The sequence below is a fragment of the Schistocerca nitens genome, chromosome 4 (assembly GCF_023898315.1).
Source record: "Schistocerca nitens isolate TAMUIC-IGC-003100 chromosome 4, iqSchNite1.1, whole genome shotgun sequence".
Lineage (NCBI taxonomy): Eukaryota > Metazoa > Arthropoda > Insecta > Orthoptera > Acrididae > Schistocerca > Schistocerca nitens.
This window is the reverse complement of record NC_064617.1, coordinates 106,807,978-106,832,730: the sequence shown is the minus strand read 5'-3', so window position 1 is coordinate 106,832,730 and position 24,753 is coordinate 106,807,978. Positions and strand designations below refer to the sequence as shown.

The following is a 24,753-nucleotide window of genomic DNA, read 5'->3' as shown; positions in this document are numbered from 1 at the left end:
AAATGAAGACCAGAACAACAACAACTACTTTAATCCTAAATGGTACAATTTGTCAGCCCAAGAGAAAGCTTTCAAAGTAGGCTACTAAAATGAAAAACTAATAAGGTTAAAATGGTACACATACATGATGTATTTAGCAAATGAAAAATTACAATGAAAAAATGCTTTCAAATACTGTAATATAATGCAACCAAACACTGAAGAGGAAAGTTCTGTATCTCTCTGGAATGTGGAACATGCAGGCGTATGGTTCAGTAACTGAAAAATTGGCTCTGACAAATGAGCTCTGACTATTAAACAATTCTGCCTAATTGTGAAATCTTATGAATGTCACTGATGAAACTCTGTATGATTAATTATTTTTAAAGCAAAAAGCACTCATCATACTAATTTCAAACATTGAACATTAGCCCAACATAGGCTACAGTTTGTAAGCATCACAATGCTGGGAAGTAAACAATAGATGCAAATTAAATTTATTAGAAACAATATAGACTACAAAATTTTGTTATTAGGAACTGATTTTAGGTAAATTAAACTGTCTTCAGATGCTGAAACATTACGGCAGATTAAAACTATGAGCTGGACAGGGACACAAACCAAGGACCTTTGTCATTAGTGGTCAAATGCTCTACCAAGTGAGTCATACAATGTGTGACCTATGACCTGCCCTTACACCTATACCTCCCACAGTACCTCTTCTCCTGTGTTTCAAACTTCACTGAAGTTCTTTTACACGTCTTGCAGGGTTAGCACTCCTGGAAGAAAAGATATTACAGACAATTGACTTAATCAGAGCCTACAGGATTCTTCCCAGAATGAATTTCCACTCTACAATAGAGTGTGTGCTGATTCAAAACTTCCCAATAGATTAAAACTGATATGTGATTGGAGGCTTTCCCAGCACATGTGTTGTTTCTAGGGCTCTCGAGTGTCCTGCCAGATGCAACCATTGACGTCCCACAATACTTCGGTGAATAACGTTTCTGCTATTACCCAAGATTCACTTCCATATAGTAATTTTGGTACTGACACAACTTTATAAAATTTTAGATATGTTTCTGTTCTTAAATTATGTTGGAGGGCTCTTCAGATAGTGCCATTTAAGCAGTTAAATTTCTGTTTTGTCTTTTTGATCTAGGTCTCCCTTGTATGGCAGCATGGTTCCTAGAAATTTGAATGTATCTACTTGCTCTATAATCCTGTTACCTATATATACCTGGTGATCAAAAAGTCAGTATAAATTTGCAAAACTAAATAAATCACGGAATAATGTAGATAGAGAGGTACAAATTGACACATGCTTGGAATGACATGGGGTTTGATTAGAACCAAAAAAATACAAAAATTCAAAAAATGTCTGACAAATGGCACTTCATCTAATCAGAATAGCAATAATTAGCATAACAAAGTAAGACAAAGCAAAGATGATGTTCTTTACAGGAAATGCTCAATATGTTCACTATCATTCCTCAACAATAGATGTAGTCGAGGAATAATGTTGTGAACAGCACTGTAAAGCATGTCCGGAGTTATGGTGAGGCATTGGCATTGGATGTTGTCTTTCAGCATCCCTAGAGATGTCGGTCGATCATGATACACTTGCGACTTCATGTAGCCCCAAAGCCAATAATCGCATGGACTGAGGTCTGGGGACCTGGGAGGCCAAGCATGACGAAAGTGGTGGCTGAGCACATGATCATCACCAAACGACATGCCCAAGAGATCTTTCACATGTCTAGCAATATGGGGTGGAGCGCCATCCTGCATAAAAATTGTACCTTCCAGCAGGTGTTTATCAGCCAGGCTGGGGATGATGCGATTCTGTAACATATCGGCGTACCTCTCACCCATCATGGTAGCAGTTACAAAACCAAAATCACGCATTTCCTCCAAGAAAAAAGGCCTGATAACGGTAGCTGTGGTAAATCCAACCCACACCGTGACTTTCTTGTCGTGCAATGGAGATTCCACGACATTTTTAGGTTTTTCGGTAGCCCAAATTCTTCAGTTATGGGCATTGACAGACCCTCAGAGCGTGAAATGAGCTTTGTCAGTCCACAACATGTCACTCAACCAATTGTCATCTTCCGCCATATTTTGAAATGCCCACACCACAAATGCCCTCCACTTCACTAAATCGCCATGTAACAGTTCATGATGCTGATGGATTTTGTACGCGACTGCATGAGTGCTGACTTTCCCATGCATGACGAACCCGCTACAGTCTCCATTTCTTCTGGAACTGTCTCAGCGGAGTGCCCGGTCGGCCACTATGGGGTCAAACGTCTAAACAACCCATGACTTCGAACTTTGAAATCATTCTTGCCACAGCTGCATTTGTCAATGGACCATTACCCATTCGAATCCCCTTCCTATGGCAATAGGATTGTAATGCTGAACTAGCACATTCCCCATTCTGAAAATACAGCTTCACTAAAATTTCAGCGTCATGATCGGCCTCACCTTAATGCAGCTGTTAGGCGCGTTAATGTGGGGCTGAGGAGGGCACTGATGGCGGAGGGCATGGATCACATCTCAGTGGTGCCAGTTGGGTCTATCAGTAGATGGGGTTCCACTAGGCATGGCCTGCACCTCAATAGGTATGGGAAGGGGAGGCTGGCTAAGCTTATAGGTGACAGTGTAGTGGGTGATGGTGGTGGTAGTGGTATCACTCATGGAAAAATTCCTGTAGTAGTTGGTGTTAGAGCTGCACTTTTTTTAGACTGAAGTCAGCTGATAGGTATACCTGCTTAAAGGAAGTGCCTCTAACTAAGGGCTCACCTCCAGAGGATGTAATGCTTCCAAGTAGAGAAGGAATTAGCATATTTCATCAAAATATAAGAGGTATTAGAGATAAGGTTAGTGAACTGCTAATAGATGTTAACTCTGAAATTATTGGTATATCAGAGCACCACTTAAATAATTTGATAATTCAGAGGCTTCCTTTACCAGGCTACAGATTAGCTGGCTGTTTCTCGAGGAGTTCCTTACGGGGTGGGGGAGTGGCTCTGTACGTAAAAAACAGTATTTCATTTGAGTCCATAGACATATCATGACACTGCACTGAACAGATATTTGAAAGTTGTGCAGCATTAGTTGAATTTAGTGAAACTAAACTTCTAATTGCTGTTGTTTATAGGTCCCCTAACTCCGACTTCAGAGCATTTTTGCTTAAGCTAGAGAGGGTTCTTGATTCACTTTGTAGGAAATACCAGAAAGTAGTTATATGTGGTGACTTCAATATTAATTTTGTACATGATTGCATAAGAAAAAGGATGTTGGCAGATCTCCTAAATTCATATGATCTGATGCAAAACATGTTTTTTCCAATTAGGGTCCGGGGGATCAGTAGCACAGTCATAGACAATATTTTTATTCATTCTTCATTACTAGATGGGCATTCTGTTAGTAAAAGGGTGAATGGCCTTTCAGACCATGATGCACAAATTTTAACGCTAAAAGGTTTTTGTACTCAAACCAATGTCGTATTTGATTACAAACTATGTAGGAAAGTTAATCCAACAGCAATAGAGAGTTTTTCAAAACTTGCCAAGGAACAAGAGTGGCAAGATGTTTATAGTGCCAATAATATAGATGATAAATACAATGCTTTCCATAACACATTTCTCATGCACTTTGAGAGTTGCTTTGCATTAGAACATTGTAAACGGGGTACTAGCAGTAATGGATAGCCCAATTGGCTGACTAGTGGGATAAGGATATCATGTAGAACAAAGCAGGAATTATATCAGAATGTTAGAAGTAGTCACAATCAAGCTACAGTAGCCCATTACAAACAGTATTGTAAGGTGCTTAAAAATGTTATTAGCAAGGCAAAAAGTATGTGGTATGCAAAAAGAATAGCTAATTCACAGGATAAAATTAAAGCCATATGGTCAGTTGTGAAGGAAGTGTCTGGTCAGCAGCACAAGGTTGATGATATAAAGTCAGTTCGCAGTAATAATATTTCTGTTACTGATAAATCAGATATATGTACAGTATTTAACAACCATTTTCTGAACATTGTTGGTGAATTAAATAAAAATTTAGTTTCTACAGGAAATCATATAAATTTCTTAGCAAATGCCTTTCCGAGATTGACGCCTGAAATACTCCTCTGTGATACAGACAAGAGGGAGATTGAGTCAATAATTAAATCACTGAAGTCTAAGGACTCTCATGGTTATGATGGAGTGTCTAGAAGAATATTAAAGTACTGTGCTGCACATGTTAGCCCTGTATTTAGCCATATTTGTAATTTTTCCTTTATGAATGGTCAGTTTCCTGAGTGATTAAAGTACTCAGTAGTAAAGCCGCTTTATAAAAAGGGAGAAAGGGATAATGTAGATAATTTTAGACCTATTTCTATGCCATCAGCGTTTGAAAAAGTTATCGAAAAGGCTGTATATGTAAGGTTAATTGATCATTTTATATCACACGATATGCTATCAAATGTACATTTCGGCTTTAGAAGTCATTTGACAACTGAAAATGCTATATTCTCTTTTCTCTGTGAGGTACTGGATGGGCTAAACAAAAAGTTTCGAACGCTTGGGGTATTTTTTGATTTAACAAAGGCATTTGACTGTGTTGATCTCACAATATTGCTCCAGAAGTTGGACCTTTACGGAATAAGGGGAGTAACTCACAATTGGTTCACCTCTTACTTTAGCAACAGGCAGCAAAAGGTCATTATTCACAATGTTGATAACGGCTGTGATATGTGATCTGAGTGGGGTACTGTCAAGTGGGGGGGGGGGGGGGGGGGTGCCCCAGGGATCAGTGTTGGGGCCGCTCCTGTTCCTTATTTATATAAATGATATGCCCTCTAGTATTATGGGTAACTCTAAAATATTTCTGTTTGCTGATGACACTAGCTTGGCAGTAAAGGATGTTGTGTGCAACATTGACTCAGTTTCAAGTAGTGCAGTACATGACCTCAGTTCATGGCTTGCAGAAAATAAACTAACGTTAAATCACAGTAAGACTCAGTTTTTACAGTTTCTAATACACAATTCAACAAAACCTGACGTTTTAATCTCACAGAACGGGCATATGATTAGTGAAACTGAACAGTTCAAATTCCTAGGTGTTCAGATAGATAGTAAGCTGTCGTGCGAAGCCCACATTCAGGATCTTGTTCAAAGACTTAATACTGCCATTTTCACTATTTGAATGGTATCGAAAGTGAGTGATACTTCGACATGTAAATTAGTCTACTTTGCTTATTTTCATTCACTTATGTCGTATGGTATTATGTTTTGGGGTAACTCTTCCCATTCTAGAAGGATATTTTTGGCTCAGAAATGGGCGGTTCGGGCAATAAGTGGTGTGAGTTCACAAACCTCTTGTCGACCTCTGTTCACGAGTCTGGGTATTTTGACATTGGACTCTCAATATGTATATTCCTTATTGTCGTTTCTTGTTACCAATATTAGTTTATTTCCAACAATAAGCAGCTTTCACTCAGTTAATACTCGGCAGAAATCAAACCTCCATTTGGATCGGACTTCCTTAACTCTTGTGCAAAAAGGTGTGCAGTATCCTGGTGCATCCATTTTCAATAAGCTGCCACTCGAATTCAAAAATCTTAGCAGTAATCCACGTGCTTTCAAATTGAAACTAAAGAGTTTCCTCATGGGTCACTCCTTCTATTCTGTCGAGGATTTCCTTGAAAAATTAAGCTGATTCTCATTGTATAGCTGATAGCATTTGCTTAAACTTATGGACTGATTTTCTTGCAGATTCATGAACATTTATTTTCATCTGTTATTACTTTTATGTTGTAAGTTCATGTACTGACACGTTCCATGACCTTGGAGATTTGCTCCTCAATTTGGTCCTACGGAACTTGACGTGTAAATAAAAAAAATAAATAAAATAAAAGTGCCTTTTCAGGTAACGTCAACATGCTGCAACTGCTGGCACATCTGATTCTCTCTCTCATCACAGCTCCTTTTATACACAATTGTCATGTGCAGTCACTGACGTTTTGCTGTCCAGCCCCATCTGTTGGACATATTGTGAACTGTGTTTTTTTTTTTTTTTTGTTCTAATAAAACCCCATGTCATTCCAAGCATGTGTGTCAATTTTTACCTCTCTATCTACATTATTCCCTGGTTTATTAAGTTTTCAAATTTATACTGACTTTTTGATCATCCGGTATATACAGGGTGAGTCACCTAGCGTTACTGCTGGATATATTTCGTAAACCACATCAAATACTGATGAATCATTTCCACAGACCGAACATGAGGAGAGGGGCTAGTGTAATAGGTTAATACAAACCATAAAAAAATGCACGGAAGTATGTTTTTTAACACAAACCTACTTTTTTTAAATGGAACCCTGTTAGTTTTGTTAGTACATCTGAACATATAAACAAATACGTAATCAGTGCCGTTTGTTGCATTGAAAAATGTTAATTACATCCGGAGATATTGTAACCTAAAGTTGACGCTTGAGTACCACTCCTCCGCTGTTCGATCGTGTGTATCAAAGAGCACCGAATTACGTAGGGATCCAAAGGGAATGGTGATGGACCTTAGGTACAGAAGAGACTGGAACAGCACATTACATCCACATGCTAACACCTTTTTATTGGTCTTTTTCACTGACGCACATGTACATTACCATGAGGGGTGAGGTAAATGTACACACGTGGTTTCCGTTTTCAATTGCGAAGTGGAATAGATTGTGTCCCACTGGAAACGCGTCAACGTATGTGGTATCAGCATGATGGTGCACCTGCACATTCTGCAATTAACACTAGGCTGACCCTTGACAGGATGTTCGACGGGCGTTTCATAGGACTTGGAGGACGCATAAATTGGCCAGCCCATTCTCCTGATCTTACACCTCTGTACTTCTTTCTGTGGGGTACGTTAAAGGAGAATGTGTACCGTGATGTGCCTACAACCCCAGAGGATATGAAACAACTTATTGTGGCAGCCTGTGGTGAGATTACACCAGATATACTGCGGCGTGTACGACATTCATTACGCCAGATATTGCAATTGTGTGCAGCAAATGATGGCCACCACATTGAACATCTATTGGCCTGACATGTCGGGACCACTCTATTCCACTCTGTAATTGAAAACGGAAACCATGTGTGTACGTGTACCTCACCCCTCATGGTAATGTACATGTACGTCAGTGAAAAAGACCAATAAAAAGGTGTTAGAATGTGGACGTAATGTGCTGTTCCAGTCTCTTCTGTACCTAAGGTCCATCACCGTTCCCTTTCGATCGCTACGTAATTCGGTGCTCTCCGATACACACGATCGAACAGCGGAGGAGTGGTACTCAAGTGTCAACTTTAGGTTACAATATCGCCAGATGTAATTAACATTTCACAATGCAACAAATGGCACTGATTACGTATTTGATTATATGTTCAGATGTGCTAACAAAACTAACGGGGCTCCGTTTAAAAAAACGTAGGTTTATGTTAAAAAACATATTTCCGTGCAATTTTTTATGGTTTGTATTAACCTATTACACTAGCCCCTCTCCTCACATTCGGTCTGTGGAATCGATTCGTCAGTATTTGTTGTGGTTTACGAAATTTATCCAGCGGTAATGTTAGGTGACTCACCCTGTATACCGGGTGATGAATATACAGACACAGCAGACATTTCTGCCTGTGTCTGTATATGTGCGGATGGATATGTGTGTGTGTGTGTGTGTGTGTGTGTGTGTGTGTGTGCGTGGTGTATACCTGTCCTTTTTTCCCCCTAAGGTAAGTCTTTCCACTCCCGGGATTGGAATGACTCCTTAACCTCTCTCTTAAAACCCACATCCTTTCGTCTTTCCCTCCCCTTCCCTCTTTTCTGATGAAGCAACCTTGGGTTGCGAAAGCTTGAAATTTGTGTGTGTGTTTTTTATTGTGTCCTATCAACATACCAACGCTTTCGTTTGGTAAGTTACATCATCTTTGTTTTTTGATATATTTTTCCCACGTGGAATGTTTCCCTCAAAATAAGATAACAAGGCAATGAAATGAAATTCCTCAAGTACATAGCAGGCTACAACAAGCTAGACTACAAAAGAAATATGGATATCCAGAAGGAATTAAATATTATTGATATAAACCGTAAGGTTGACAAATACCGACAGAAATGGATATCCCATCTGTTACGAATGGACAAATCAAGATTACCACTACATTTTTGATGATGTGCTCCACAAGGTAAATGATGCATTGGAAGACCGGCAAAATGATGGAAGGACCAGGTGTAGCTGCAATGGGCTGAGGGAAAACCTACTGCATGACAGAAGAAGAAGAAGACCTTTCCACCATCATCATGTGGTTCTGATGGAATGGTTGGTCTGCTCATTGTTGTAGTATATGAGCAGCCCATGGTGTGGCTATGGGGAGCCCTCTCTCACCAGTGGTAGCCAATTTATTTCTGGAGAGTTTTGAAGAGGAGGCACTACAAGCAGCCGAATGGAAAACTCTGTATTTTTCCCGATATGTGGATGACATGTTTGTCATCTGGCCCCATAGACCTGATCATCTACAGATGTCCATCTATGACAACATACGGTTCACCATGGAAATTGAGAAGGAAGGGAAATTACTCTTTCTTGATGTACTTGTAGAGTGGAGATCAAATGGCACACTGGGTCATAGTGTGCACTACAAGTCTCCACATAAGGACTCATATTTATAAGCCTCAAGTTGCCACCATCCTGCACAACTCTATACGATGCTCAACACACTGGTTCACAGGGCATACTCAATATCAGACAAACAAATCTACACAAAGAACTTAAACACCTAGAAAATGTGTTCTGCAGGAATGGGTACAGCAATTGACAGATGTGACAGCCCTCAGACTACAGAAACACAATAGAAACCCAGGTGAAGAACAGTGTAAAGATGAGGAACCAAGCCTTGCCTTTCTACCATATGCAGGCAATATGAGGTCAAAAATTGGGAGACTGCTAAAACAACACAAAATTGAGACACTCTTTTGACCACCGTCCAAGATACATGCCTTACTGGGGACAGTGAAAGACAGATTTGGCCTCAAGAAAGTGGGCGTATATAATATTCCATGTGGTTGCAGCAAATCCTACATCAGTCAGACAATCTGAACAGTTGAAGACTGCTGCAAAGAACACCAATGACACATGCACCTAGGTCAGCCCAACAAATTGTTCATGGCACAACACTGCTTGGAAACTGGACCCAACGCGAAATATGAAGAGACTAAGATTCTGGCCCGTACTAGCTTCTAATGGGACAGCATCTTCAAGGAGGCCATTGAAATTTGTGTAACAGACAATCTCATGAATAGAGACAAGGGTTTTCAATTCAGCAAGGCATGGAAGCTCTTACTTAGGCTCATCAAGCAGTCATGCCTCAAGCGGACACAAGATCCTTCCATGATGGCTGCTGGGGACACTGCATGGGATTCTGCATCTTCCATCACCAGGCGTGATGCCAGGGATGGCATGGACCTGGGTCGGTGCCCGCAATTGAAGCATCGGCATTCGCAATCAGAATATCGGTGGCCGCAATTGGACCATCAGGCAGGGAATCAAAGCCCGACTAACAGACATAAATAACACTGACAGTGAGCAGACCAACCATTCAATCAGACCCACCTGATGATGGTGGAAAGGTTATTCACCAAAATATCATGGGACTTCAATGATTGCATCCACCTGGACTCCTGAGAGCCCTGAAAACAGATTAAAACTGTGTGCTGCAATGGAACTAAACATGGAAGATTCATCTTTTGGTCATCTTGGTTTGTGCTGGCTGTGATCTGGATAGCTCAGTTGGTAGAGCACATGCCCAAGAAAGGTAAAGGTCCCAGTTTTGAGTCCTGGTTTGGGACAGAATTTTAATCTGCCAGAAAGTTTCAAATCTTCACACACTCCATTACTGAGCGAAAACTCGCTCTGTCTTCAGGTGGATCTATCCCATTAAAAGTACAGTAAGGATCATGTGAACAAACATAAAATGATCTGAAAAAAATTTAAAAACTTATAATTTATGAAATATCCTGATAAGCATGTTCTTCAATGCAGCACCTGCATGAAAACACAATATTAGTAGCACTTATCATGAACTTCAGGATAACTGCTGCTCCAGCATATGGCATTAGTATAAATATATATTGTACACCAGAAGACCACACCCACTATGGCTGTAACATAGAAGTAATTCAGGCTTTTAGACTTCTAAATTATGCCAACACTGACCACAGAGTATGTTGTATTCTAGTGTATGCCATATTCACATCGTGTGCTGGAGCAGCAATCATCAAGGATCTCTTGAGCTCCTGACAAGTGCTAAAACTATGAGATGGATTAATTCATGTGCTGCACAGATGAACATGAGTGCAGTGTGTACATTTTATGAAGGATCACAACTGTTTTAAATATCGACAGTACGATTTTCTTGCCAGTACCAGAGGTTGAAAATACTGCTACAGTTGTAAGGTTCTTTTATGTAGGAGATGACTGGTTTTGGGATCCTATAAACCCATCTTTGGGTGTCATAACTTGGTGCTGTGACTCCAAGTGCTGCAGTGGATGAATAAAAGACGCAGTGTGCTACCAGCGAGTGCTACCGTGGCACTCGGAGCCACAGCACCAAGTTATGACACCTGAAGATGGGTGTCCTTAAAAGATGGGTGTCTTAAAAGAACCTTACAACTGTAGCAGCATTTTCAACCTCTGGTTTAATGCTTGGTTGCGGATGTTCCTCCTACAGGACTGTTTCTTGCCAGTGTTGGGTTTTCATCTTTGTCCTTTCTGTGGCACTTGCACTGTAAAACTAAGATATTTTGTTTGTTTTGAGGTGGTCCAATTTGATAATTTGAGGTTTTAAATGCAGCTCTTCAGTGGTATTCTCATGCAGAATGAATTTGGCAGTGTCTTATGTGAAGAAAAACGCATACAGAAAATGTGTTCACATATTTACACATAAATTCCCTGACTCAACAGTCCCTACAAAGCCTTGCATTTAAAAATTATTGGAAAAGTGATGTAGAATAGGTTCAGTTTATGATAAAAGGAGAGTGGAGCATATTTGTTTTAATGAAGAAAAATTTGTGAATTTTATGACATGTTTCAAAAATTCGACTGAAAAACTACTTTCTAGGTCATTAAATAACCAATCAAAGTAAAACAACTACACTCATTAATTTTAGACCATATAAAAGTGCAACAGCTGAAGGAAGCAGAATCATCAAGAAAATGAATTTCTGTGATTGTTTTCTCAAAATTGTATGGATCCAAAAATAGTGTTTATAACTGAAGAGGCATGGTTCCAACTTTCTGGTAAGTCTGTTCAATAAATGTGTAATGGCAGAGTGATGAGAACCTGGATGTCATAAAGGAAGTGACATTACATGGTCTCAAAGGGAAGTGGTGGTTGGGGCAGTGGGAGGTGGGTGGGAGAGTGGGTGTTGTTGTTGTGCAGGATGGGCTTGACAAATATTACTGTGCTTTTGCAAATCTATAACTTCTGCTATGTATCTCTGTCTGAACAGGTCTCAGAAGGCCCTATGTTCCCAATCGACTGCATGTCATTCTGCATGTGGAACTGGTGAGGAATGTGGTCAACACACTGCTTTCCTGGCCATTGTCAATTTTCGTTACCGGAGATGCCAATTCTAAGTTAAGTAGCTCCATTGAAGTGCTAGCCAAGCCCAACAGTGTTGATCTTCTATGACCTGATAGGAACTGAAGTTACCACTGTGACAAGGCCATTGGTTTCTGATGTGCAGATAACAAAATTCATACTTTTTATTAACCAGTTAATAGATGCAGGACAGTACTACATATTATATTGCTGTACATTCCATGAACAGGCCTACTATGTATAAAATTTATATGTTCTGATTGGTGAAATTTAATGAAACATAAGTCCCATGTGCTGTAGCCAACAACAATAGCAATGTCAATGGCTGTGGGGGAGTGTGCTATCATTAACTATTTGGAAGCTGCTGAACAGAGGGCCTATACTGAAAGTTGCACTGTTGTCAACAGGTGTGACCTCCACACACCACATTATATTATGTGCTGTGAAGCTGTGGCTTCTTGGGCACTCACATATTGTGTTTTATGAACTTCACCATGGAGAAACCCACATAGAGGTGTGTAATGAGTCAAGTTATACATTAACAGATAGAAACCACAGCTGGAAAACTATATTAACAACAACTTATACCCTGGCAGCCAGAGACAGTGGTCATGTATGTGAGAGTTATATTTGCTTGGAAATGGGTATGTGTGTTTTTTCTACTTCAGAAGAAGGCTTTTTCGGCCAAAATCTTACTTATTTAACATTCTTTTTGTTGTAACTGTCTACAACTCAAAATTTTCACCATATGATGAGTAACAATCTATAATTTTCATAATATTATTATGAAAAGAATAGATGCTATACGCCATATAACGGAGATGCTAAGTCGCAGATAGGCACATCAAAAGGACTGTCACACAATAAGCTTTCTGCCAACATGGCCTTTGTAAAAAAAAGAAAACAGACACACACACACACACACACACACACACACACACACAGTCTCTGGCAGCTGAAGCCATAATACTGTCATTATTCCATCCAGAATTTTCCATTGTTTCAGTGTGAAATTATTTTTAAAGTCAAACCTTTGAAACTTGGTATTTGGTTTCTTGGATGTAAATGAAAAAAATATATGTTTCATTGTTTTCAGAAATTCAACCCCTCTGAGGATGAAATAGGGCCAGACAGATTCACTGATTCATCATTGCTCAGCCCAAACCACTAGGGATAGAGGCTTCAAATTTGGAGAGGGTGTTGATTTTACTGAAAGCATCATTTAAGAAGGGACTATTCAAAATTTCTCTCTGAAGGGTGTGAAACAGAGAATGAAAATATTTATGAAAGTATTTCAGTAAGACAGTATTTTTAAAGCTATATCTATGAAAATTTGGTTACTCTGTAAGAAATAAAAGCAATATGCATTTGTTACCCCAGGGGACTGAAATGGAGGCTCAAAATATTTTGTTGTATTAAAAAAAATTTGAAGCTAAACCTGTGAAAATTTGTATTTCCCTTTTCAGTTAGATATAAAGAAATATGTGTTAGAGGATGAAAGTTTCTATAAAGATATCAACAAATAACATAAAAACCATTACAAACAAAAACCTTGGACTCCAGCTATCAGAAGCAGTCTTTGGTCAGAAGTACATTCAGAAAAGACCATGCTTCTATGGCCTTAATTAGCATGAAAAGTTTAGAAGGTGCTGCAATTTGTGAATGACACAAAAATTCAGTTAAAGAAAAACAAAAAAAATCTGTGCAGAGCATACAGTCCATGTGAGCAAAGCAGCAGGTGCTAAGGCAGTTCAGTATAGTGGAAAAAATATAATATCTAAATTTGCATGTGTTTTGGGAGAATACAATCTACAAAATTTATCACACAGCCAGGTATCACAGAGTGTAGCTGAAACACTGAAACTCTGTAACCACTGGTTTTCCTACTGTCTGAGGAACACAATGATCCAGTGTATTTTAAAAAGCAAAGGCATGATCTAATTAATCTGCTATTTTATAATATGAACATATGTTTACTTTATAATAATCTATTGTTTAAATTTAACATTTACAATTACATTACCAGTATAATCTAATCTGTGTTTGTACCTCACTCTAGGTGTGTAACATCTTTTTCAGTGTTGTTCACTAGCATTGTACCCTCTTTGAGCATGATAGTTAAAAGTCTGTTGATGGCCATGTAAGCCAAAAACTGGTAAATGAACTAATTTAATACTGTAGAACATTCAGTGGTTCTGTGGTTCTGACTGATCAACACCTGTTGGACTGAGTTATGTGTGACTTCTGGCAGAAAAAAAACATATATCAGGTGGCCCCAGTGTCCCAGAGAATGGTTACCATTTGGATGATATAAGTTTTCATAAATGATCACGTAAATCAAATACAAGATGTTCACTTATGGTTTTGTATAAATAAAAGCTTTTTCCCTAGAAATCAACATACTAGTGTTCATCTGAATAGTTTCTGTTTCCCATAAGTCATCTACTACATGAAGCAGACAACATTCCCAAATTATTATTGAAATCCTTGGCTGAACCAATTACAACTAAACTTTAAACTTGGTAATCAGAATATGTGAGACAGACCAAGCAGCCTAAGACTTCAAGGAGACTGAAATTGTACTAGCACAAAAGAAGGCACACAGTGAAAGATGTGAGTTTACCCAAGCTATCAGTACAGTAAAAAATCCAGGATGGAATGTAACAACATTATGAAAAGGATAGTTGCTACAGAGATGCTGAGTTGCAGCTAGGCACAACAAAAAGACTGTCACAAAATAAACTTTCAGCCAACAACGCCTTTGCCAAAATAGATGTCTATTTTTGACAAATGTCTTGTTGGCTCTTATTTTGTGCCTGTCTTTTTGTTGTGCCTACCTGTGATTCAGCATCTCCAGTATATGGTGAGTAACAACTATCCTTTTCATAATTTTAATCAATACAATAAGTCATAACTGCAAAATGTTACTGCAAATTATCTACAGAGTAATGAAAATATTGGTAGTAGATGACCTGAGGGAATATCAATTTTGGTTATGAAGACTGTAGGAATGCATAGGCAATAATGACTTTATGACTTATTATAGAAAACAGGTTGAAGAAAGAAAAACCACATTCTACATCTAGCTATTGTGTGAAATGTAAGGCAGAGGGTATTTCCCATTATAGCACTTATCAGATTTTCTTCATGTTCCATTCATACATGGAGTGCAGGAAGAATGGTTGTTTAAATGTTCCTGTACGTGCTATAATTAATCTAATCTTGTCCTCACAATCCCTATGTGAGCAATACATAGGAGGTTGTAATATATTCTCATTCATTGTTTAAAGCTGTTCTTGAAACTCTGTAAGTAGGCTTTCTCAGGATAGTTTACTTCAATCATCAAGTGCCCACCAGTTCAGTTTCTTCAGCATCTCTGTGACACTCTCCCATGGATCAAACAAACGTATGACCATTCGTGCTGTCCTTCACTGTATACATTCAATATCCCCTGTTAGTCTTATTTGGTATGGGTCCCACACACTTGAGAAATATTGAAAAATGTGTTGCACAAGTGCTATGTAAACCATCTCCTTTGTAGACTGACTTGCATAAACTGAAGCCTACCACCTGCCTTACCTATGACTAAGCCTGTTTAATCATTCCATTTCATATCACTACAAAATATTACAGCAAGATATTTGTATCAGTTGGCTGAGTCCTAGTGTAGCTCATTGATATTATAGACATAGGATACTGCATTTGTTTTTTCCATTTTGTGAAGTGCACAGTTTTATATTTCCGAGCATTTAAAGCAAGTTGCCAGTCATTTTGCACCACCTTGAAATTTTATCAAGACCTGACTGAATATTTATGCAGCTTCTTTTTGACAGCACTTCATTATAGATAATTGCATCATCTTCAATAAGTCTGATGTTTCTGTTAATATTGTCCACAAGGTCATTAATATACAACTTGAATGGCAAGGGATCCAACTCACTTCCTGGTTTGGTACTAGAAGTAAGAGTCTGGGGTAAAAGTTATGGTGGAGGACCAAGCTATGTGTAGAGGAGCAGGCTTTAATGGATGTAGGCTGCCTTATTGAAGGAGAAATGAGGAGACTACACAGGACAGACTTGTATGGAAAGTCACATGAAACCTGTCTTTTCACTGAAGACAACAACAAATGAACAACAACTCGCTCATTTTCAGATTATATTACTGCCACGAAAATTATGACATTTGACTTCATGCACATAAAAATGTAATAAGTCTTAAAATACTGTCATAGCAGTTACATTGTCATGTGAGACTCACAATGATTTACTGTTGCAAGTTCAGTGTCATCAACATGAATTAACACTTCAAAATGTAAGGATGATTACTAAGCACACAACAAAAGACAGAGGGAGCTGAACTGTCACCCCAGCAGATATTGCTCCTATTTGAACACACGTAGAATATCCTTAGCACTACATACATCGCATGAATAATGAACTCCCAGGACGTTGCAAAAAAGTAAAATGTTAAACAATGCAGGGAGAGGGAATCAAATCTGCGACCCACATGCCATCAGCCAACATTTTAACTGTTACACCGTGATGGACAAACACAGCACATTACAATATGATCTGAATATTGTTGTTGTGACAACCAAGTTGATTGTGAACCAGTAGGGTGAATAAACATTTCTCAAAGGTCAAAATTATATAGTAGACTTCTCCTTAGTGCCATAATGTTGTACTTTACAAAAACAGTATTTGTATACTGCTAATCTTGTTGGACAGGACATTGTGGGTATATGACTGAACATTTTTTTCATATGTATTGAAGATTTCCATGCTTCAGTGTTAAAATCATCACAAAGCTGCTTGTGTCTGTATATGTGTGGATGGATATGTGTGTGTGTGCGAGTGTATACCTGTCCTTTTTTCCCCCTAAGGTAAGTCTTTCCACTCCCGGGATTGGAATGACTCCTTACCCTCTCCCCTAAAACCCACATCCTTTCATCTTTCCCTCTCCTTCCCTCTTTCCTGATGAGGCAACAGTTTGTTGCGAAAGCTTGAATTTTGTGTGTGTGTTTGTGTTTGTTTGTGTGTCTATCGACCTGCCAGCGCTTTCGTTCGGTAAGTCACATCATCTTTGTTTTTAGATACAAATGTTTTCATTGATTTGTTTTGAAATCTGTCTCAGTTATTTACAAGGTTCCAGTATACAAATATAGAAGTGTGGGACAACTGGAAACTTCTGAAAGAGGGGCCCGCAAGAATCTATTTGTTGAGCAAGTTGAAATGTTGTAACAGTTCATTTGTAAGACAACAGATAACTGAGCTAAGTGGCATATTACGCTGGATTATGTTTCCATACAAAAAATACTTTGGAATTTGGCAAAATAAGTAATTCTGATGGTAGATAGGCTTGAAGCAGCTTATGTTTAAAAAATGTGTGTGAAATCTTATGGGACTGGTAAGGTCATCAGTCCCTAAGCTTACACACTACTTAACCTAAATTATCCTAAGGACGAACACACACACCCATGCCTGAGGGAGGACTCGAAGCTCCGCCGCAGCTTATGTCTCCAGTGTCTATGTCATGGAAGTGAGTACCATATTTCTGTGATGTGTACTCTTTACAGCACACATTCTGTAATTTAAACATAATTAGGATTGTAACGAATGAGTATTTGAAACTGCTACAATGAGTAAGTTAGTACACATTGTCTGACTGAAATGTTATTTTACTTTTTAATAACTTCGTTCATCTGGGTCCTATAAATATTATCTGAACCAGCTTAGTTACTAATTTTGTGCTTTATATCTGTTTTTAGCTCAATAAAATTTTGAAATAACACTGTAGAGCTGTGACCTGAAATTTATCAAGGGTTATAAGAAAGCACAACAATAGTTTGTTATGACTGCACACACCACAATTTACACAAACCTAATTTTTGGCGTTACTTTATGTGAAAAAGATGATACACTTTTGGCACAGTGATCTCCTTTCAGATATTAACAGTATTAAATACTGCACCTGTGAGAAACGCCACTTTCTTCTCCTCTGATAATGAACCTCCAATCACACCAACAACATGGGCACCCAGACTATGACCAACCAAGTGAACTCTTGACAGGTCCAGCCCATGTGTCTCCACTAAACAATCCAGAACTCTTGCCACATACTGACCAACAATGACTAGTTCTGCTGTTACTTGAGTGTATATTAAATTGTTTGCAATTGGTGACCAGTCTACAGAAATGACATTGTAATCACCTGCTGTCATATATGCTGTAAAAGAACAAACAAGATTTTTAAGTGGCTCAACTTGGCATTAGTTTATACGATAGAGCAACTATCTTCTCATTAAATTTGTTCATTCATTCATACATCCATTTACTCGTTAATAATGCTCCATAGATCCAATCAAGACCAAGAATTGTAAAGGATATGGAATGAGTGAAGATACATATTAACAAAACAGAAACAGCTCTTAGAAATTGGAATTGTACACTGTACTGACAATGGGCTATCACTATACTGCTCCACACCATTGAATACATTGGTATTTTTCAAAGAAAACCTCTGTAACAACTGAAGCCTGTTTACAATACACAACTACTTAATGTATACCTTTACATGTATGTCACTATCAGGAATTTAATACCTTTGCATTTAGATAGTAATATAATTTTTGGAATGTGTGGTTAGTAAGATATTTTTAAATTTCATTCTGAATTTTTAGACATTCCCATTTTAACACTAGAGCTTGTTTTGCATCAGGATACATAACTCCACTCTGAACACTTGACAAGGAGGCAAAGCATACATGAAAATTATTTCACTGTCTTGTATTATGACAGCACAACTCCCCATTCAATTGCAGGACATTACAGCACAGATGATAATAACAGCATTTGTTGACACTGGATGTAACATTTTGGCTGTGTGATCTCTATAACCACTGACCAAGGATGACAGTTTAAATCAGTTCTATCTAATGAACTATGCAACCTCTGCTGCATACAGTGTTGCCACACAATGGTCTACCATCCACAAAGCAACGGCCTCATATAATGATGGCATTGTGCACTAAAAGCTACCACTGTGGTCGCTGAATGGAAGCATTACTTTGGATGCTGTTACATGTATGCATTGCTCACAAAGACGATCTCAGCAGTTCCATCACAGAAGTACCCTGCGGTGAATCACTCACTCTACTTGCAGACTCTGTGCGACAAGTGCTGCCAATGAAGACCTCAGAACTAACATCCCTCATCAAAACAGTCAAACTACACATTGCACAGCTCAGGGTACCACCTCTACAGTTGCACAGTTCTCCCAGAATTTTCAGCAATAAGGCACTAGCAGATTGTAACTATGTCATGCTCTATGATGACATTATCTGCCCTGCACTACAGTTGCCATACACTGGCCCTCACAGAGTCATTAGACAAGGCACTAACACTTTCAACATAGATTTACAAACCCCTCCAACCAACACAGTTCCTCTGTTCCTTTCACAGTCCAATCACACATTATCCATCTGAACATAGACAATACCTTCAAGTTCCATCTAGACATGCAGCTCCTGCTGTCAGACGACAGACTAATCAATGATTTCCTCTTGGTTGAGGGGAGGCATGAGGAACATTGAGTTGAGAATGAACTTGTCACTCAACATTTATCTCATTGGGACAAAGTCTGAAGCAATGTGGACACAGCCGCCATCACATAATGACTCTTGCCTGAGGGTTTCCTTACTGTCAAAGCACCCAAGACATAATGACAGCCTGTGGATTGTGACATCACCACCCCCACTGATTTGCCAACCCCACATTCTATCCCCTGCAAAGTCAATAGCCATCATTAATCACTCTTGTTATGGCTGACCTCCACATCAAATCAATGAATAGCGTCTACACATCTCTGTGTGGGATTCATGTCGTCACATCCTTCCCCCATGTTGAATGAGAAATGATCCAACCACTCCCTGCTTTGCAGATGGCCTTGGTGCAGCTGATCATGTGCACATATGTGAATATGATCCCAACAGTGGTGTTCCCTGGTTGTATCCTGCCCCCAATGTTCCTCACTCCAGGAAGGGTGTGAGGGGAGGGAGGAGGAGGGCTCTGTGAAGGCTCCACAGTGACAGTGGCTGCCACAGAGAGGAAACTCTCTGACTAATGAGTGACTTGGTGTGGAATGTCTAAGGAACTATGATTAATTGTGTTTTGTGCCTGCCATGAACTTTGACATTTATTCATCCTGTGTCAATTACAGAACAAAGTGCACATTATACATAACTGTTTCATTACAACTGTTACTTTTACCCATCCCAGGATAAAATTTGTGCAGTCATTCATTAATATATTCATCATGTTCTGCACATCTTAATGAGAAGGAGAACCTTCACAGACATGCTGTTACCCTAGGCATAAATTAATGACAGACAAGCAATTCATAGACACTTAAATCTCTGTATGATATTAAAGAGAAACTACCACTATCCTGCTTAGTGGTATTCATGCTTATGGCAGCTAAATTTAATCAAGTAAATCCAAAGAAGGCTTCTACTTTCCACACAGTTGGTTTCTCCTTAGTTATATTAAGTCACTCCTTCTGGTAGCTTAATATTTACTTGTTTACAAGGACATTTTTCAAAGAAAATACTTTACCACATTTTTTAATATTGCTTCATGTCTACAGTGTATTACTACTTGTAATGCAAATTTCCAATGATCAGTGCCACTTGCCATCTTGCTAACACAACATTTAAAACCATAACACTGTATAGTCTTGTAATTTGTATAAAGTGTGGCTACTGATGTATGTTTAAAATTTTTTTTTGAACTGGATGAGATTCCCCATTTATTTCTTTGGTATTATTTTGCATGCTATTTTGTCATTCTCTCTGCTTACAAAATTGTAATGTCCCCAATGAATTACTGATGATTACAGTTTTCTCCAGTGACAACAGTGTGATTCAGCAATATGTACTAGTGAGGTTTTGTTCTTAAGTGTTCATCTAGGTCCTGGGTTGAGTCTGATGGCTGATCAAAGGAACCAGTTATAAGTTTGTGACCACATTTGATACTGAGTCTTGCCCAAATAATCTTGCATGTGACTTCAGTTTCTGTCTCAGTAGGTTTGAGTTTCCTTTCTACTGTAATATATACTTAATTTATCTCAAAAATCTCACAGTTGTCTATTTCAGGTTATAGCTAGCTTTCTGTATCCAATCTTTATTCACTGCTGAAGAGGTCACTAAAATAACTGTTGACTTTGTTGTTCAGAAGTGATTTATTGACCCATTTTTTGCTCTGTTCATGATCAGTAATATGTGAAGGAAAAATGGAAGACATAACCACAAATATAGTTAACAGCAAATCACTAAAAGTAGTTTGGTAGTTCCATTCCTTGTAGTAATGACTTTCCATTCTTACTTGGCAGATATTCTAATGATGGGCAGAACTTGAGATGCATCAATAAATCACTTTTAAACAACAAAGTGAATAGTTATTTTAGCAACCTATTCAGGAGTGGATAAGGATTCAAGTTGGCATAATGGTCGCATGCTTCCAGCACAACTTCATATTGCATCCTATGTTTCTGTATCTAGTATCATATGAGCTCCAGTACTTCAACTCTAAGACTTTGTTGCAAATGTTTTGGCAGCTGATCATTAGGATTGTTACACCTGTGGGGACCATTTCTCTGGAACTAGCCCAAGTACTTCTGCAAGTCCCCTCACGAAGAAGAGCCTTCAGTGTTATGGAATGAGTCAAGTTATACATTAACAATCACTGCTAGCTACTTCTGTAATATATACCCAACCTCATCAACATAGTAACTGCTTCTAGATTTTTTTTTTATATATGTATAGTAGGAGACCGAATGAGGTGGCGCATTGGTTAGCGCACTGGACTCGCATTCGGGAGGACGACAGTTCAATCCCATCTCCGGCCATCCTGATTTAGGTTTTCCGTGATTTCCCTAAATCCTTTCAGGCAAATGCTGGGATGGTTCCTTTGAAAGGGCACGGCCAATTTCCTTCCCTGCCCTTCCCTAACCCGAGCTTGCGCTCCGTCTCTAATGACCTCGTTGTCGACGGGACGTTAAACACTAATCTCCTCCTCCTCCTCCTATAGTAGGAGAAAAACAGCTAGTTCAAAAGAAGCAACTACTCCTCCTGTAGTACTCAGCTGCTTTTATTATCTAATTCTTCATACAAAGCCTATATTTGTCTTTACACAGACTACAGCCAGATGTCTTTGTACTGGCAGAATCAGAATTTATCTAAGACCAATATTAGAGTTATGACAAATTTATATTCCTGAGTGCAAATTATGATTTTTGTATCCTTCCAGTGAGCCAGGTAGGATGTTTATGAACAATTTGCCTCAATTTTATTCTATCTTGAGATACTTCTTGTCTAGATAATATTTCCTAGTTTTCTCCTCTAGTCTGATACAGCCATCTTTTTCACTGTTGTCTGCTGGTCTTTTCCCCTGCACATTTCTATTCAAGTATTGTTTTCACAGGAAGCTATCCTTCACCCTCTTCACATGTCCAAACCATGTGAGCTGTACAGGGCTCAGTCTCACAGCCACTAACAGATCCATTTTCATCTCGCCCCTGATGTCTTCATTCCTAGTTTTATCTCTTCTAGTCTTCTGAAAGGCTGATCTCAGAAACTTCTGAATAGCTGTATGTCATATTTTAAACATGGTCTGTTTGGCTCACATAGAAACTCCCTTGTACCACAACAAATTTAGATCCTTTGTTACTCTGTTCTGTATTTCTAGTTTGGTAGTTCCATTCCTTGATATTGTATTTCCCAGATAACTGAAAGCTTCCAAAAATTCAATTTTCTATCCATGTAGCATCAGGCTGCCCTGGGTAGATATCCTGCTCATAACCATTGCTACAGTTTTACTCTTGCTCACTGTCAGCTGGTACTCTTTAAACTTGGGAGTTCCATTACTCCAATCTTCCCAGTACCCCTAATTCTGTTTCTCCCCAAATAGCTACATCATCAAGTCGTGAGATCACTATTTCCTATCTCCTTGATTTCCTTTATAATCACATTCATAAGTGCAACAGAAAGTAATGGGGAAAGTGCACTGCACTACTGCACATCTCTCTCTCTCTCTCTCTCTCTCTCTCTCTCTCTCTCTCTCTCTCTCTCTCTCTCTCTCTCTGCCCTGAATCAGTCTGATCTGCCATTACCCATTACCCACTTGTACATAACTTTTGCATCTTTCATATAGCATTTACACCTTCCCTACTGGGGAGTTTTAAACTATTAGTTTTTCTCTTGCAACTTGGATTACTGTCATATACTTTTTACAAATCCAGAAATACTATTATGAGATTTTCATTCTTTTCCCAATACATTTCCATTAACTGCCCAAGTGCAAATATGATGTCTGTTGTTCCTCTGCTGCCTCTGAACCCATGTTGTTTCCCTTCAAACTGTTTTTCTAACAATGATTTTAAACTTTCCTCAATAATCTTTTCCTGTATCTCCAGTATAATTATAACCCCCTTCTTACAGTCATATGGTACTTTATTTTCTTTCAAAATGGTTCCCAGTGTTTGATGTAGCCATTGCATTCCTTGGATGCCTTTTGAATTGATCATGTCTGCTGTCAATTGATCTGGCCTGGCCAACTTGCATCCTTTAATCTGCTTCAAGGCATTCTCAGTCTCTGCCCAGGTAATATGTGGTTTTTCACTTCAGATTCTGGTAAATTCTTTATTTCCTGTTTTCCCTCTATTATGTCCTTATCGTTCAGTAATGTGTTGCAGTATTTTTTCATCTCATCTTCAACCCCTTCTGCATACCAAAATATATTCCCATTTTCCTCTTTCTATCACTTTCATGCCTTCACTAGCTGATCTTTTGCATTTCACCAATCTCAATTCTTTTGTTTCCATTGCTGCCCTCCTCTAGCCTTTGGGTGAATATTTCTCAACTTCTCACCTTTTCTTTCTTCATAAACTTTGTAACTGTATGTTTCCTTTCCCTGTATGCCTGTTCCAGTTTGGACAATCTTTGAGCATCTATTGGTTTGAGTCCATGGATTTGTTTTTGTTTCTCCACATATTTCACTTTCTCTGCTATGTTCTATTTTTAATAACTTTTTTAGCCTATCATTCCACCAGTTGGTTTCATTTTGTTTTACTTTACCACTTGTTTTACCACAGACTTGAGTGCAAGTACACTGATAATTGTTGAGGAAATTAGCAGCAGTAATAATTTGTTGTTAGTGCAATTTACACAAGTAGCCAGCATGAAAATGTTTGCTCAGATCGCAAGGAATGCATAATGCGCTGTCAGTCAAACTTAATTTGCATATTCAGAGGTGGGTATAACAAGTGCATTTCTTATAGGTGACTTTAATACAGTAGCATGCGTGGAACAGCTGGATTTGCACCTTGAAATCTTACAAAGGATGATACAGTCTGAGGAAAACAGCGACAGTCAACAGGGTAAGTGACATGCACCAAGTGCTGCAACTTGGTGATAAAGTGTGTGCTCTGAGAAAAGCCATTTACAGAGCTCATCTGACTGATCAACAGCGGCACATCACATAGAATGTACCTTTAAAACCAGATGGATTGTAGCCAACAAATGCAGATCCTTGTGCTTATGTGGACATTGGAGGAAACTGTCTAGTCTTTCAACTTATTTCTGAGTATGACATTACAATTGTTTCAGCAGACCCAAAAAGGACAAAGTGAATCAAGGACAAGTCCCCTTCCACACTTTATGTCAAGGGGCTTTGGGGCATGAGGTATTACTGGGCATTGAGGACAGTCAGCCAAATTAAATATTCATTTTATGTCGATGTGTAAATGAATGCCACTAAGGAGTCCATTGGCAACTGAAAGCAAGTTGGTTTATGCGTAACAACAATCCCAACAATGTTTGCAGTCAAGTGTTATCCGAACTCTGAGAAACTTCAAAGGAATGATTAATAATAAGTTGACCTATATCAAGGACAAGGAGAAAATCTCCAGTTTTGCACATGCTGAATGGGGAATCCCAAAACTGCCAGAGATCACATACAGGTTATGATTTCACCTTTCCAGAACAGTGACCTCAAGGTGTTGATGCAAGCAGAGACCCACCACTCCTTCAGGTACAGAAGCTGAGTACCTGAGCCTTATTGAAGGAATGAAGAAAGCAGTTTACCTG

The 24,753-nt window shown here is 38.8% G+C and overlaps 1 protein-coding gene across 1 annotated transcript in view; it reads right to left on the bottom strand.

Moving 5' to 3' along the window:
• LOC126253229 (phospholipase A1-like) overlaps window positions 1–24,753 on the bottom strand; it is a 108,638-nt gene that overhangs the window by 36,355 nt on the left and 47,530 nt on the right. Inside the window, exon 4 of the mRNA XM_049954417.1 lies at window positions 17,583–17,837. Coding sequence (XP_049810374.1) covers window positions 17,583–17,837 — 255 coding nt within the window. The remainder of the gene's footprint in view (window positions 1–17,582; window positions 17,838–24,753) is intronic.